At 36.1% G+C, this 12,408-nt stretch overlaps 1 protein-coding gene across 4 annotated transcripts in view; it reads left to right on the top strand.

Annotated features, from left to right (window-relative positions):
* Positions 1-12,408, top strand: part of PATJ (PATJ crumbs cell polarity complex component) — a 383,422-nt gene that overhangs the window by 34,200 nt on the left and 336,814 nt on the right. For all 4 annotated transcript variants that reach the window (XM_070786441.1, XM_070786442.1, XM_070786440.1 and 1 more), the window contains exons 7-8: positions 1,798-1,926; positions 11,214-11,432. In XM_070786441.1, the coding sequence (XP_070642542.1) occupies positions 1,798-1,926; positions 11,214-11,432 (348 nt within the window). The remainder of the gene's footprint in view (positions 1-1,797; positions 1,927-11,213; positions 11,433-12,408) is intronic.

Raw genomic sequence — 12,408 nt, 5'->3', positions numbered from 1 at the left:
GTTATTTGCTTTAAAAATATTATATTTATAAGTTGGATTTTTTATGGCTAGATTATGGATACTGCAAAATTACAGAAGTTTTTTTTTTTTTTTTTTACATATAAGGATGTATACTGAACAATTTAAAAGAATAAAAGTTTAAAAAAAAACCAAAAGTTTATGTTCCTTTGGGAATCTTTAAACTTGCTTTGTAACATTTCACAGATTTTGACCTGCATCTTCAGAACACAATCTAATAAATCTTATTTTCTTATAACACTAAGTGCTGGCTGATTTATTTAATTTTCATTCATTAGGAAAAAGAAAAAATAGACTTTCTGGGTACAGTACAAGGTCACAACACTAATGTACAGACATTTTCCCTATTGTAATCAGTAATATTTATGCAACACAATTTACATAATAAGTGGAATGAACAAAGTGGGAAGTTGCTTAGCACAGTGGTTAAGAATAAGGAGTCCGGTATCAGGCTAAGGTGGGTTCAAGTCCAGCTCTTACTTCATAACTGAGTCTTACTGGGCAAATGCTTTGAGTTCTCTACACCTCAGTTTCATCATTTGTTGCTTGCAAGTAATAACAAAGTGTCTAGTTCATAGAGATGTCATCTAGTTCACAGAGATGTTGTGAGGATTAAATGAAACTGCATTAACTGTGAGGCTTAAATGAGAATGCATATTAACTGCTGTCCCTAATTCAGGCATTTTTAGCAAACATTGTTGCTTCCTGGATACTAGATATTGTTCCAGGTGTGAATCTACTAGATATTCCTGATAACTCTGGTTATTTTTAACATTGTGTAATAACTTTCCAATTTAGTATAATAGAAAAACTAAGTATGTCCTAATGTCTTGAGGGGTAGACTTTTGCCCTGCAGGTGGATTATGTGGATTTAATGTATACTTCTGATGGAGCCTGCTGTTAGAGGAAAAATGCTTATGTCTTTTAGTCTGATTTGTATAATCCTTTGCCAATATCTTCAGTTGGGTCTACATTTCTTCTTCAGAGTCTCTTCAGTCGTTCTGGTCACTCTGTCCTTCTCACCATCTTATGCTTCACACTGCTGCCAGATTCTTTCTAAATCACTGTTTTGCTCCTGTTGTTTCCTCTTCTAAAGCCTTCATTTATTCTCCTTATCTAAGCCTAGCTTTGTTCTTAAATTTCCCTTTTGCTTGAATGTATTTTTTCTTTGTAGAGCAATTAAAATGCTGCCTTTTCCTTGAAAGTGTTAGTCGCTCAGTCATGTCCAACTCCTTGCTACTGCATGGACTATAGCCCGTGAGGCTCCTCGGGCCATGGAATTCTCCAGGCAAGAATACTGGAGTGGGTTGCCTTTTTTCCTTGAAGTCTTTCATAATTTTTCATTGGATTTGACCTCTTGTCTCTATAGCCCTCCCATCTTTATAATATTTTATTATTCTTTTTTAATTCAGATAAACATGTGTTTATTGGTTCCTACTAGGTGATTGGCACTGTGCTAGGTATCAGACATAGACAGGGGAATGAGGCAATGTGTTTCTGTCTGCTTGGAGCTACAGTGTCTTATGATCCAATATTCTGTCTTATATTTTAATTGTTTATGTTTTAGTTTACCTCTCCACCAGATTATAAAATCCTTAAGAGGATCTCTGATCCTATAGAAATCATCTCTGAGTCACTAGAAAGTTGACTTGATTAATTACATGAATGAATATTAATTTTTTTTGGTGTACCTGTTACTCTAATAATTACTGTATTGGTAAGCAATGAATGTATGTGTTTTTACTAAAACTTTGGTTTTTGCTTGCTATTACTTTGTAGATTCGTTGGGGCCATATTGAAGATGTTGAGCTCATTAATGATGGCTCTGGATTAGGTTTTGGAATCGTTGGGGGAAAATCAAGTGGTGTCGTTGTAAGAACTATAGTTCCTGGAGGATTAGCAGATCGAGTAAGTTGACCTTCTTTGATTTCATTTTGGTTTTATACAATTTAAATTGTATGGCTTAAAATGTAATTATGTAACATGGGTTACTAGAATTATGATTCTGTGACCAGAACTTAAGGATAGCTAAAAATGTTTTTTTCTGTAAGTGTTAATGTGTACTCACTCTGCTTTATTTTAAAAAGCTCCTAAATCAACATTTTTGGGTGTGTCTGTATGGGTTTTTTTTTGCCCTGTGATTGACAGTCATCTTGACTTGATCAAAAGATAATATTTTTTATTGAAATATTGAAAATAAATCATTAATGGGTATTGCATTCAGAGTATCTATTTTATTTTCTCCCTGTGTATCTCTCAAGGGTGTAAATGTTAAGATCAGATAGTACAATGATTACAAAATTTTATCCCAATATTGCATGAGATAAATTTCACTAGAATTATAATTTTTTGATATTATAAATAAAAATACTACCCTTCATGATTTAGCAGTGTTTAAGCTGAAAGTGGGCCATTATAAAATTTATCAACTATTTCTGCTTAGTTTTACATTGAAGAAAATGTTAAGTACTGCATTGAATTTTTAAAAAGCACTTTAGAAATCTGAAGCTACTTAATAGTGAGTTCATGTTACGTAGACTGTCCATGATAGTCAGTATGACGTATAAATTGTATGGGTTCACGTCTTTGTTGTTGCCGTTTAGTTGCTAAGTTGTGTCTGACTCTTTTGCGACCCTGTGAACTGGAGCCTGCCAGGCTCCTCTGTCCATAGGATTTATGTCCAGTACATGGACATTTATTCCTTCATTAAAGTATTAATAAAAACATATAAACATAAAAGTATCAATAAATGTGAACATACAGAGTATTAGTAAAAAACATATAAAGTAACAATAAAAATGAACTTCCTGTGCACGTATAGCTTTGAGGCAAACTTCTCAGCTCCCTATTTCTAGTCAAGATTGTTTCTCCTTATACAAACTGTGGAGCTACTAATATTCCTATTATTCTTTCAGCAGCTAAGTTTATTTATTTAGCATAATGGCTTTCAGAGTTTTGTCTGTGGGCCCTGAGGGTCCCTGAGTTTCTTGCAGGGGGTTTATAACATCAAAATGACTTACATAATAATACTAAGATGCATTAGCCTTTTCACCATGTTGACATTTGCCCTGAAGATGAACAAGCAGTAGTAGACTAGGCCTGCCGTTGCCTTTGTATGTATTTGAGCAATGGCACCGAGCCGCACTAGGAGTCATCGCTTTCTTCTTTACCATGTGCTTGCAACAACAACAAAAATGGCAGTTTCACTTTAAAAAGTGCAATAAAAACTAATCTAAGTAAAGTTTGACCTTTAAATGCATGTCTTTGTAGTATTGTGTTGCAGAATGGAGTATGGCATATAGCACTTCTGCCATATACTAAAGTACCTACGGTGGTTGTCTTGAGGAAAAACATTTGTGAGACAAAGTGGCCACTTTTTAATATGGAACAGCATTTTAATTTTTAAAATTTACTCGAGTTTTTAGTTTTTGGCCTTTATTCACAAAACTTTTTGAGATTTGATTTTTTTGAGATACATTATTTTAGTTTTAGTTGTACAGAATAATGATGTGATACTTCTGTATATTATCACCACACTGAGTCTAGTTAACATCCATTACCACATAGTTACAATTTTTTTTCTTGTGAAAAGACCTTTTAAGATCTACTCTCTTAGCAGCTTTCAGGTATACAGTACAGTATTTTTACCCATAGTCACCATGCTGCAGTTTACATCCCTATGGTTTACTTATTTTATAGCTGAAATTTTGTTTCTTTGACCTTCTTCATCCATTTTGCCCACCTTGCACCCTGCCTCACCAGCAGCTGCCAATCTAGAATGTTATTTTTATTTTTGAAAGAATAACTGATAGAAAAATTATTATTCAGGCTTGGCTCTCTGGTAGTTTCCTTGAAATGAATGATGTAAGCCTGTTACTTAAAGGAAAATAGCTAACAGCATTTGTTACTGATGATAATTTGAATTTTCAAGCAGAAATTAGAATTTTGGAAAATATTCCTCTGATTAGATTCTTAGTGATATTCAGTTCAGCTCAGTTCAGCCACTCAGTTGTGCTCGACTCTTTGCAACCCCATGAACTTTAGCATGCCAGGCCTCCCTGTCCATCACCAACTCCCGGAGTCCACCCAAACCCATGTCCATTGTGTTGGTGATGCCATCAAACCATCTTATCCTCTGTCGTCCCCTTCTCCTCCTTCCCTCAATCTTTCCCAGCATCAGGGTCTTTTCAAATGAGTCAGCTCTCCGCATCTGGTGGCCAAAGTATTGGAGTTTCAGCTTCAACATCAGTCCCTCCAGTGAACACCCAGGACTAATCTCCTTTAGGATGGACTGGTTGGATCTCCTTGCAGTCCAAGGGACTCTCAAGAGTCTACTCCAACACCAGGGTTCAAAAGCATCAATTCTTTGGTGCTCAGCTTTCTTTATAGTTCAACTCTCACATCCATACATGACCACTGGGAAAACCATAGCCTTGACTAGATGGACATTTGTTGCCAAAGTAATGTCTCTGCTTTTTAATATGCTGTCTAGGTTGGTCATAACTTTCCTTCCAAGGAGCAAGCGTCTTGTAATTTCATGGCTGCAATCACCATCTGCAGTGATTTTGGAGCCCAGAAAATTAAAGTCAGCCACTGTTTCCACTGTTTCCCCATCTATTTGCCATGAAGCGATGGGACCGGATGCCATGATCTTCGTTTTCTGAATGTTGAGCTTTAAGCCAACTTTTTTACTCTCTTCTTTCACTTTCATCAGAAGGCTCTTTAGTTCTTCTTCACTTTCTGCCATAAGGGTGGTGTCATCTGCGTATCTGAGGTTATTGATATTTCTCCCAGCAATCTTGATTCTAGCTTGTGCTTCCTCTAGCCCAGTATTTCTCATAATGTACTCTGCATATAAGTTAAATAAGCAGGGTGATAATATACAGCCTTGATGTGCTCCTTTTCCTATTTGGAACCAGTCTGTTGTTCCATGTCCAGTTCTAACTGTTGCTTCCTGACCTGTATACAGGTTTCTCAAGAGGCAGGTCAGGTGGTCTGGTATTCCCATCTCTTTCAGAATTGTCCACAGTTTCTTCTGATCCACACAGTCAAAGGCTTTGGCAGAGTCAATAAAGCAGAAATAGATGTTTTTCTGGAACTCTCTTGCTTTTTCATTGATCCAGCAGATGTTGGCAGTTTGGTCTCTGGTTCCTCTGCCTTTCCTAAAACCAACTTGAACATCTGGAAGTTCACGGTTCACATATTGCTGAAGCCTGGCTTGGAGAATTTTGAGCATTACTTTACTAGTGTGTGAGATGAGTGCAATTGTGCAGTAGTTTGAGCATTCTTTGGCATTTCCTTTCTTTGGGATTGGAATGAAAACTGACCTTTTCCAGTCCTGTGGCCACTGCTGAGTTTTCCAAATTTGTTGACATATTGAGTGCAGCACTTTCACAGCATCATCTTTTAGGATTTGAAATAGCTCAACTGGAATTCCATTGTCTCCACTAACTTTGTTCGTAGTGATGCTTCCTAAGGCCCACTTGACTTCACATTCCAGGATGTCTGGCTCTAGGTGAGTGATCACACCATTGTGATTATCTGGGTCGTGAAGATCTTTTTTGTACAGTTCTTCTGTGTATTCTTGCCACCTCTTCTTAATATCTTCTGCTTCTGTTAGGTCCATACCATTTCTGTCCTTTATTGAGCCCATCTTTGCATGAAACGTTTCTTTGGTATCTCTAATTTTCTTGAATAGATCTTAATGATATTAATAAGTATGATTTTTTAATATTAAATAATGTATTGATCATATGTCAGTATTTAGAAAATCTGCGTAGCTATGAGTCATTTTTTCCCAAAGATCAGTGTATAGAATGCCAAAATAATATATAGGTAAAAAAATCCATTCATAATTCAAGATTGATGAATAGATTTTAATTAAATGTTATCTGAAAACTTGTTGATATTTCAGATTCCACATTGCAGCTAATTTTTAAGAAATCATCACTTGTCAAGTTTTGGTGTGTTATCAAAGAATTAGGCTGAAAGAGCTATGGAAATACTCTCCCATTTTCCAAATATATATCTGATGAAGGCCAGAGTTTCTTTGTATACGTCAACCACAGCAACACATGGCAACACACTGAATGCTGAAGCAAATATGAAAATTCAGCTGTCTTCTTTATACCAGATACTAAGGAGATTTGTAACAATTTAAGAATGCTGTTCTTAAAAAAAAAAAAAAAAAAGAATGTTGTTCTTCTCGCAATTTTTTGTTTGTTTTAGAAAATAGATTTTTTATATAATTGGGCACCAGAGTTTAACCAAGATGACACACAAAGTGTAACCATGGTACCATCTGTCACTACAGTCAAGATAATGAACATATTCATCACCCACAAAGATCTATGCCCTTTTGTAGTCCCTATTCCTTCATCCTCAATTATTTTTGAGTGTAAAGGAGATCAAGAAGGTTGAGAATGGTCATTTTATGGGTGTTCAAAACATATCTGTGGCACGAAACAAATAATAATCTTTAAGAGTTTTGTTTTTTTTTTTTGAAAAATTTAGCAACTTAGAAAGAGATGAAATATTGTGGAATATTTTGGCATCTTTTCCCACTCAACCCCCCTCCTTTCAGTTCAGTTCAGTTCAGTTGCTCAGTCGTATCTGACTCTTTGAGACCCCATGGACTGCAGCACGCCAGGCTTCCCTGTCCATCATCAGCTCCTGGAGCTTACTCAAACTTATGTCCATTGAGTTAGTGATGCCATTCCAACCATCTCATCCCCTGTTGTCCCCCTGCTTTAGCAATTTTAATAGACTTATTTGCTAGAGTAGCATTTTTCAAGATGCAAAGTGGTTATTATTAAAGAACAAAGGGTCAAAGAAATTTAGAAAGTACCAAGTTAAAATCAAGTAGATTTCTTTACTGTAAGAATTATAAGCTATTAAATACTGATGTACATTATGAATTTTCACAAGGAGAATGTGATATGCAGATTTTCCATTGGTGGCACTGTTAATAAAAGCCCAGGTCTGATTTTCACCCTTTCCTGGAAGGAATTGTTGCTGTTTCAGGTCTTCAGAATGGGGTGGTCATGTGCCCATCAGAGTCATAATGTAGAAGTGAGTTTTTATGCTAGACTTTGTTATCTGCCTAATATACAGTATTCTTGTATAATTCTTAAAACAGTCATAAATTTTATTACCAAATTATAGATATGGAAACTTAAGAAATTGCCCAAAGCTACACAACTTAAAAATGGCAGAGTCAGAATTGAGCCCACATGTGGCAGATTAACTGTTTAAATCTACTTATTCAGAGTCGATCCCAGTGTTTTCATTTTCTTGTGTACACCTGTCCAGGGTTGGTCATGCCTATCAGGGAATTGCCAGCTCTAACAGTAATATTGCTGTTGGCTTTCTTATATAAGGAATATGTGCTGTGCTGTTTTAGTCCCTCGGTCATGTCCAACTCTATGGGACCCCATGGACTGTAGCCCACCAGGCTCCTCTGTCCATGAGGATTCTCTAGGCAAGGGAGTGGGTTACCATGCCCTTTCAAGGGGATCTTCCCAATCCAGGGATCGAATCCGGATCTCCCGCATTGCAGGCAGATTCTTTACTGTCTGAATCACCAGGGAAGTCCCAGAATATTGGAGTGGGCAGCCTATCCTTCTCCCAGGGATCTTCCTGACCCAGGAATCAAATCAGGGTCTTCTGCACTGCAGGCAGATTCTTACCAGTTGAAGTACCAGGGAAGCCCATGGTGAGACCTAAATATAGAGGACAGAGCAGTATTCTCTTTCCTCTCCTCCTCATCCCAGCTAAATGGCAGATCAAATCTCTTCAACTAACTCTGTGTTTTGTTGCTAAATCTTTAGAGTTGTTGCTTATGTAGCCTGATTATGGCTTTAAAATTATTAAAGGGAACATTGTTTTTCATTAAAATGTGCTCATACTTTTGACTATTAATACTCACTGTTGACTATGGCAATCTTCATGGTAAGGGAGTATGAATGTCTTAGGTCCTTAGTTAGATGTGGCTGAGATTGATCGTGAAGTGATACTTACATTCTGCTAAAGGGATTAATTAATACTAAATACTTTCTTTAAAGACTATAAACTTGTGTAACAGAAAGTTAGAAAAGCAAGTCAGTGTTTCTTATTTTAAAAAGTTCATAAAATGGCCCCTTGTCTTTCCTTTTGTGTACATATCAGTCAGTATGGGGTAGAGTTGGGGGTTATGGCAAAGAAAACCTGAGTCTACAGAAGTATCAGAAATGGATGCATCTGAGAATGCTGTAAGCAAGACACTAGGCTAAAGCTTTTGACATGTAGTATTGAGTTTAGTGCTTACAACTCAACGAGAGGGGAATTTATCCCCATCTTGCTTAAAGAAGGATCTGAGATTTATGTAGGATCAGTAACTGATCTGTGGCCCTACACCTTGACCAAAGTAGTGCTAGGATAAACTTGGATGTGTCTGACTCCAATGCCTTTACTTGTCATTTTACTGTTTACTGCCTCTAATGTTGTAAATGAAAAGAAAAAATATTGATTTATATGACTTTTTTAGAAATGTTCATTGGTACATAGTTACAGTGAGGTGCTTCCTTGGTGGCTCATTGATAAAGAACTTGGCATACAGAAGTGAGTTTGATCTTTGGGTCAAAAAGATTCCCTGGAGAAGGAAATGGCAATCCACTCCAGTACTCTTACGTGGGAAATCCCATGGACAGAGGAGCCTGACAGGCTGCAGTTCATGGTGGGGTCTCAAGAGTCAGACAGGGCTTATTGACTAAACAAGAACAACAACAAGTTACAGTGAGCAATCAGTGGATGTTATTAGGGTCAATTCCATGGATAGGGAAATTATTTGATATTGTCCCAAGGTACTCTCCAAAATTCACAGTACCTGAAATATACATCTTTTGAGAATTCTGTTCAGCTATTTCAGAAATTTTCTGCAGTTAGAAGTGTTTTTTTTTTTTTTTTTTTTTTAATTGGTATAGGCAGTGTAAAACTTCTTTGTTTTGTAGAAATCTCTTTCATGTGCTGTGGAGAAATTCTAGGGACATCAAATATATTGAGTTACCCTGTTTTCTCCCAAAGGTGACTTGTAGAGCACAACCTATTTAAAAGTTGTCATGAATTATTGACTTTTTGGTATCAGGCAATTATGAGTCATGTTATAATAGCTATCCATAATGGGACCAGCCAAGGATTAGAGAGTGGGCGTGAACTATTGAGGAAAGTGAGGAATTTTCTTTCTAGAATAATCAAGCATTCCCTGGTGGCTCAGATGGTAAAGAATAATCAAGGCCCAGCTTGAGGCCCCTGAACAGTTGGTTATTCCCAGTAATTTTGCTTTATGTCTATAAACTGGTATTTTCCCTATCCTTCAAAATTATCGGTGAGGGCTCTGGAAATTTGAGTAGCATAGGGTGGACGTACTTATTTTGGTTTGGCCAAAATTTTCATTTGGTTAGTGAATATGTTCAGTAAAATTCTTCGTGAAAATGAAAATGTCTTTTATTTTTACTTAAAACAGTGTAAACTTTTTGGCCATCCAATACTTAGTGCCTCCCTTTAATTCCTTAAGGGAAAGAGCATTTATTTTATGAAGTCATTATATTCTCAGAGAAGGCTATGGCACCCCACTCCAGGACTCTTGTCTGGAAAATCCCATGGACGGCGGAGCCTGGTAGGCTGCATGCCATGGGGTCGCACAGAGTCAGACATGACTGAAGCAACTTAGCGGGAGCAGCAGCAGCAGCATTATTTTTTGTCAATGACATGTTGCCTTTTAATTAAAGACCAATGATAGAAATAGCTTGGAATCAAAAGTGGTAATAATTTCATTTTCTGAATTGGGTAGGTATTTAGTGTTATTTTTTAATTTTCAGAGAAACATTTATTTCTTTTGTAGCTCAGACCTAAAATCCTTTAGATTTTCAAATAGTTTTTGAGTTGAAATTATCATGTATAACAACCTAGCAGAGAACTTACAATACAGAGTAATAAATATTTTTTAAACCCATAAATGCTATGGATTATGCTAATTCAGCATGGACATGCTAACTTGAATTAAAGTATTTTTTTCTTTAAAAAAAAAACTATATAAATGATACTGTTTTCTCTGTAATAGTGTATTACCTCTTCCTCAGCTATTTTAATTTTTTGCCTTTCATACTATCTTTGCCCTTATGCATAATTTTTTCTTTCTTTTGAAAGAATCTGTGCATTAATAAACTTTTATATTTGAACGTGTGATTAGCATGCTATGACTTTGAATTTTGGCATAGCTATTTATTGGCTATCATTGATTTATGATTTCTGTTAAAGAACAAAAAGGACTTTATACCTTTTAGTTTCCTTCTACAATAGACAGGCTATGAAAGGAGAATGTTAATCAGAAAGTATCAGTAATATGCAGTATTTGGGGCCGCCGGACTTTAAAAGTTAGCTGTCATTTTGGTGTCTTTCCTATCAATCTGATTATGATTGTTTTTGCACTTGTGAATTCTGTATAGCACCTGTTTTTCTGAAAGAAGAAAATGTTTGACTTTCGGTGACAGGTGCAAATTATCCGCATCATTTTAAATTGAGTTGAGGTAAAATAGGGAAAAAAATAATGCTTAGGAAATGACTAAATATGTACTTAGCATGAAATGTCCTTTGTCCAAGTCAAGTATGCAAATGCTTATCTCCATATTCTTTATTCTGTGTTCAGGGCATAATTTTGTTCAAGAATCATTTATTCACAGAAGCATCTTACCCTTATTTTTCATGAGTACTGACTGTCAAGTAGTTGGTTATTTTATTTCATGTTTGTTGCATTGGTAAAAATAGAATATCAAATTATCAATGCTTAAAGTAGAAATCCAGCAAATAGTTTTTTCTTCTTCCATAATAATTTCCTCCTTGCACCTATTCCTTTTCTCTAAGTCTTTCCAAATGTTTCTGAATTGAATTGCCTTTCTGTTTCACAACTTCTGTTTGCTTGCAGTAGCTTCTAGTGCCTTCTGCAGAATTCACAGTAAAGCATATAGTTTTCTCCTCATTATTTTGATCTAACACCTTCTTTCATACAGGTTTCTACAAAACTGGGGAAAAGGAAGGATGGGCAATAGACTTTAGTTTTAAGGCCTCTTTTCTTTCTCCTGCTGATGAATTGTTATTAATGAGTGAAATTAGATCAATGATTTCTCAGAATAGTTTTGTTTTTCTGTTTTCTTGGATTAAAGGATGGAAGACTCAAAACAGGGGATCACATCTTGAAGATTGGTGGCACAAATGTGCAGGGAATGACCAGTGAGCAAGTTGCGCAAGTGCTAAGGAACTGTGGGAATTCTGTCAGGATGCTTGTTGCAAGAGACCCAGTTGGTGAAATTTCCATAACCCCTCCTACTCCTGCAGCCTTGCCTGTTGCTTTGCCTGCTGTGGCCAATAGGAGCCCTAGTTCTGTGAGTATACAAATTATTCTTTCATCATAGATTCAGTACTGGGTGTGATACATTGCCGGATTAGAAATGCTTTCAGTTCCAAGTGCTGTGTGGATGTGGGTCATGTCTCAGTGCTCAACAACGAAGCAGAGGAGAGCCCAATTTGGAGATACTAGACAAGTTTGATTTTCTTCTTTGTCATTTCTCAGGGTTAAGGTTTCAACTTCCCTGAGCCTCTACTACTCATCTGTAAATTGGAGACTATAATACCTGTCATTCCTATTTCATTAGATTGGTGAAGAAATATCCAGGTAGTGGAGGGGAAATTTTAAATACTGGTCAATGTATGAGTATTATCATTGATAAGACCAAACTGGCCAAAGGCAATAGACACTAGTAATAATAATATTCTGATTGCTAACAATTGTTATAGTTATATAATAATCATTATTATTAATCATTCTCAAGCACCTAGATTTATCCAAGTCATCTGAATTCTTTGGAAGAATTCTGCAAGATAGGTCTTATCCATTCAATAGATGAGGAGATGGGAGTCCAGATAACTTATTAAAGGTCATATAGGTAGTAAGTTGCAAACTGGGGTTTGACTTTTTGGTCCCTTTTAAGCTCTTTGTTTGTTTGTTTTTTCCTTCCAGTCTTACTGAGATATAATTGACATATAGCACTTTATAAGTTTAAGGTGTACAGCATAGTGATTTAATTTATATACATCGTGAAGTAATCATCACACAGTAAGTTTAGTGAACATCCATTATCTCTATCTGTATAGGTACACAATTAAAAAAGTAGAAAAAAATTTTTATTGTGATGAGAACTCAGGATTTACTCTCAACTTTTATATATAATATATGATGCTAATTATACTTATCATGTTGTACCTTACATCCCTAGTACTTATTTATCTTAAAACTGAGAATTTGTAGCTTTTGTACACCTTAATCTGGCCCCCTCACCCTTCAATTCCAAGCTCTTTCCA

The sequence above is a fragment of the Bos indicus genome, chromosome 3, assembly GCF_029378745.1.
Source record: "Bos indicus isolate NIAB-ARS_2022 breed Sahiwal x Tharparkar chromosome 3, NIAB-ARS_B.indTharparkar_mat_pri_1.0, whole genome shotgun sequence".
Classification (NCBI taxonomy): Eukaryota; Metazoa; Chordata; class Mammalia; order Artiodactyla; family Bovidae; genus Bos; species Bos indicus.
This window is presented reverse-complemented; position numbering and strand designations above follow the sequence as displayed.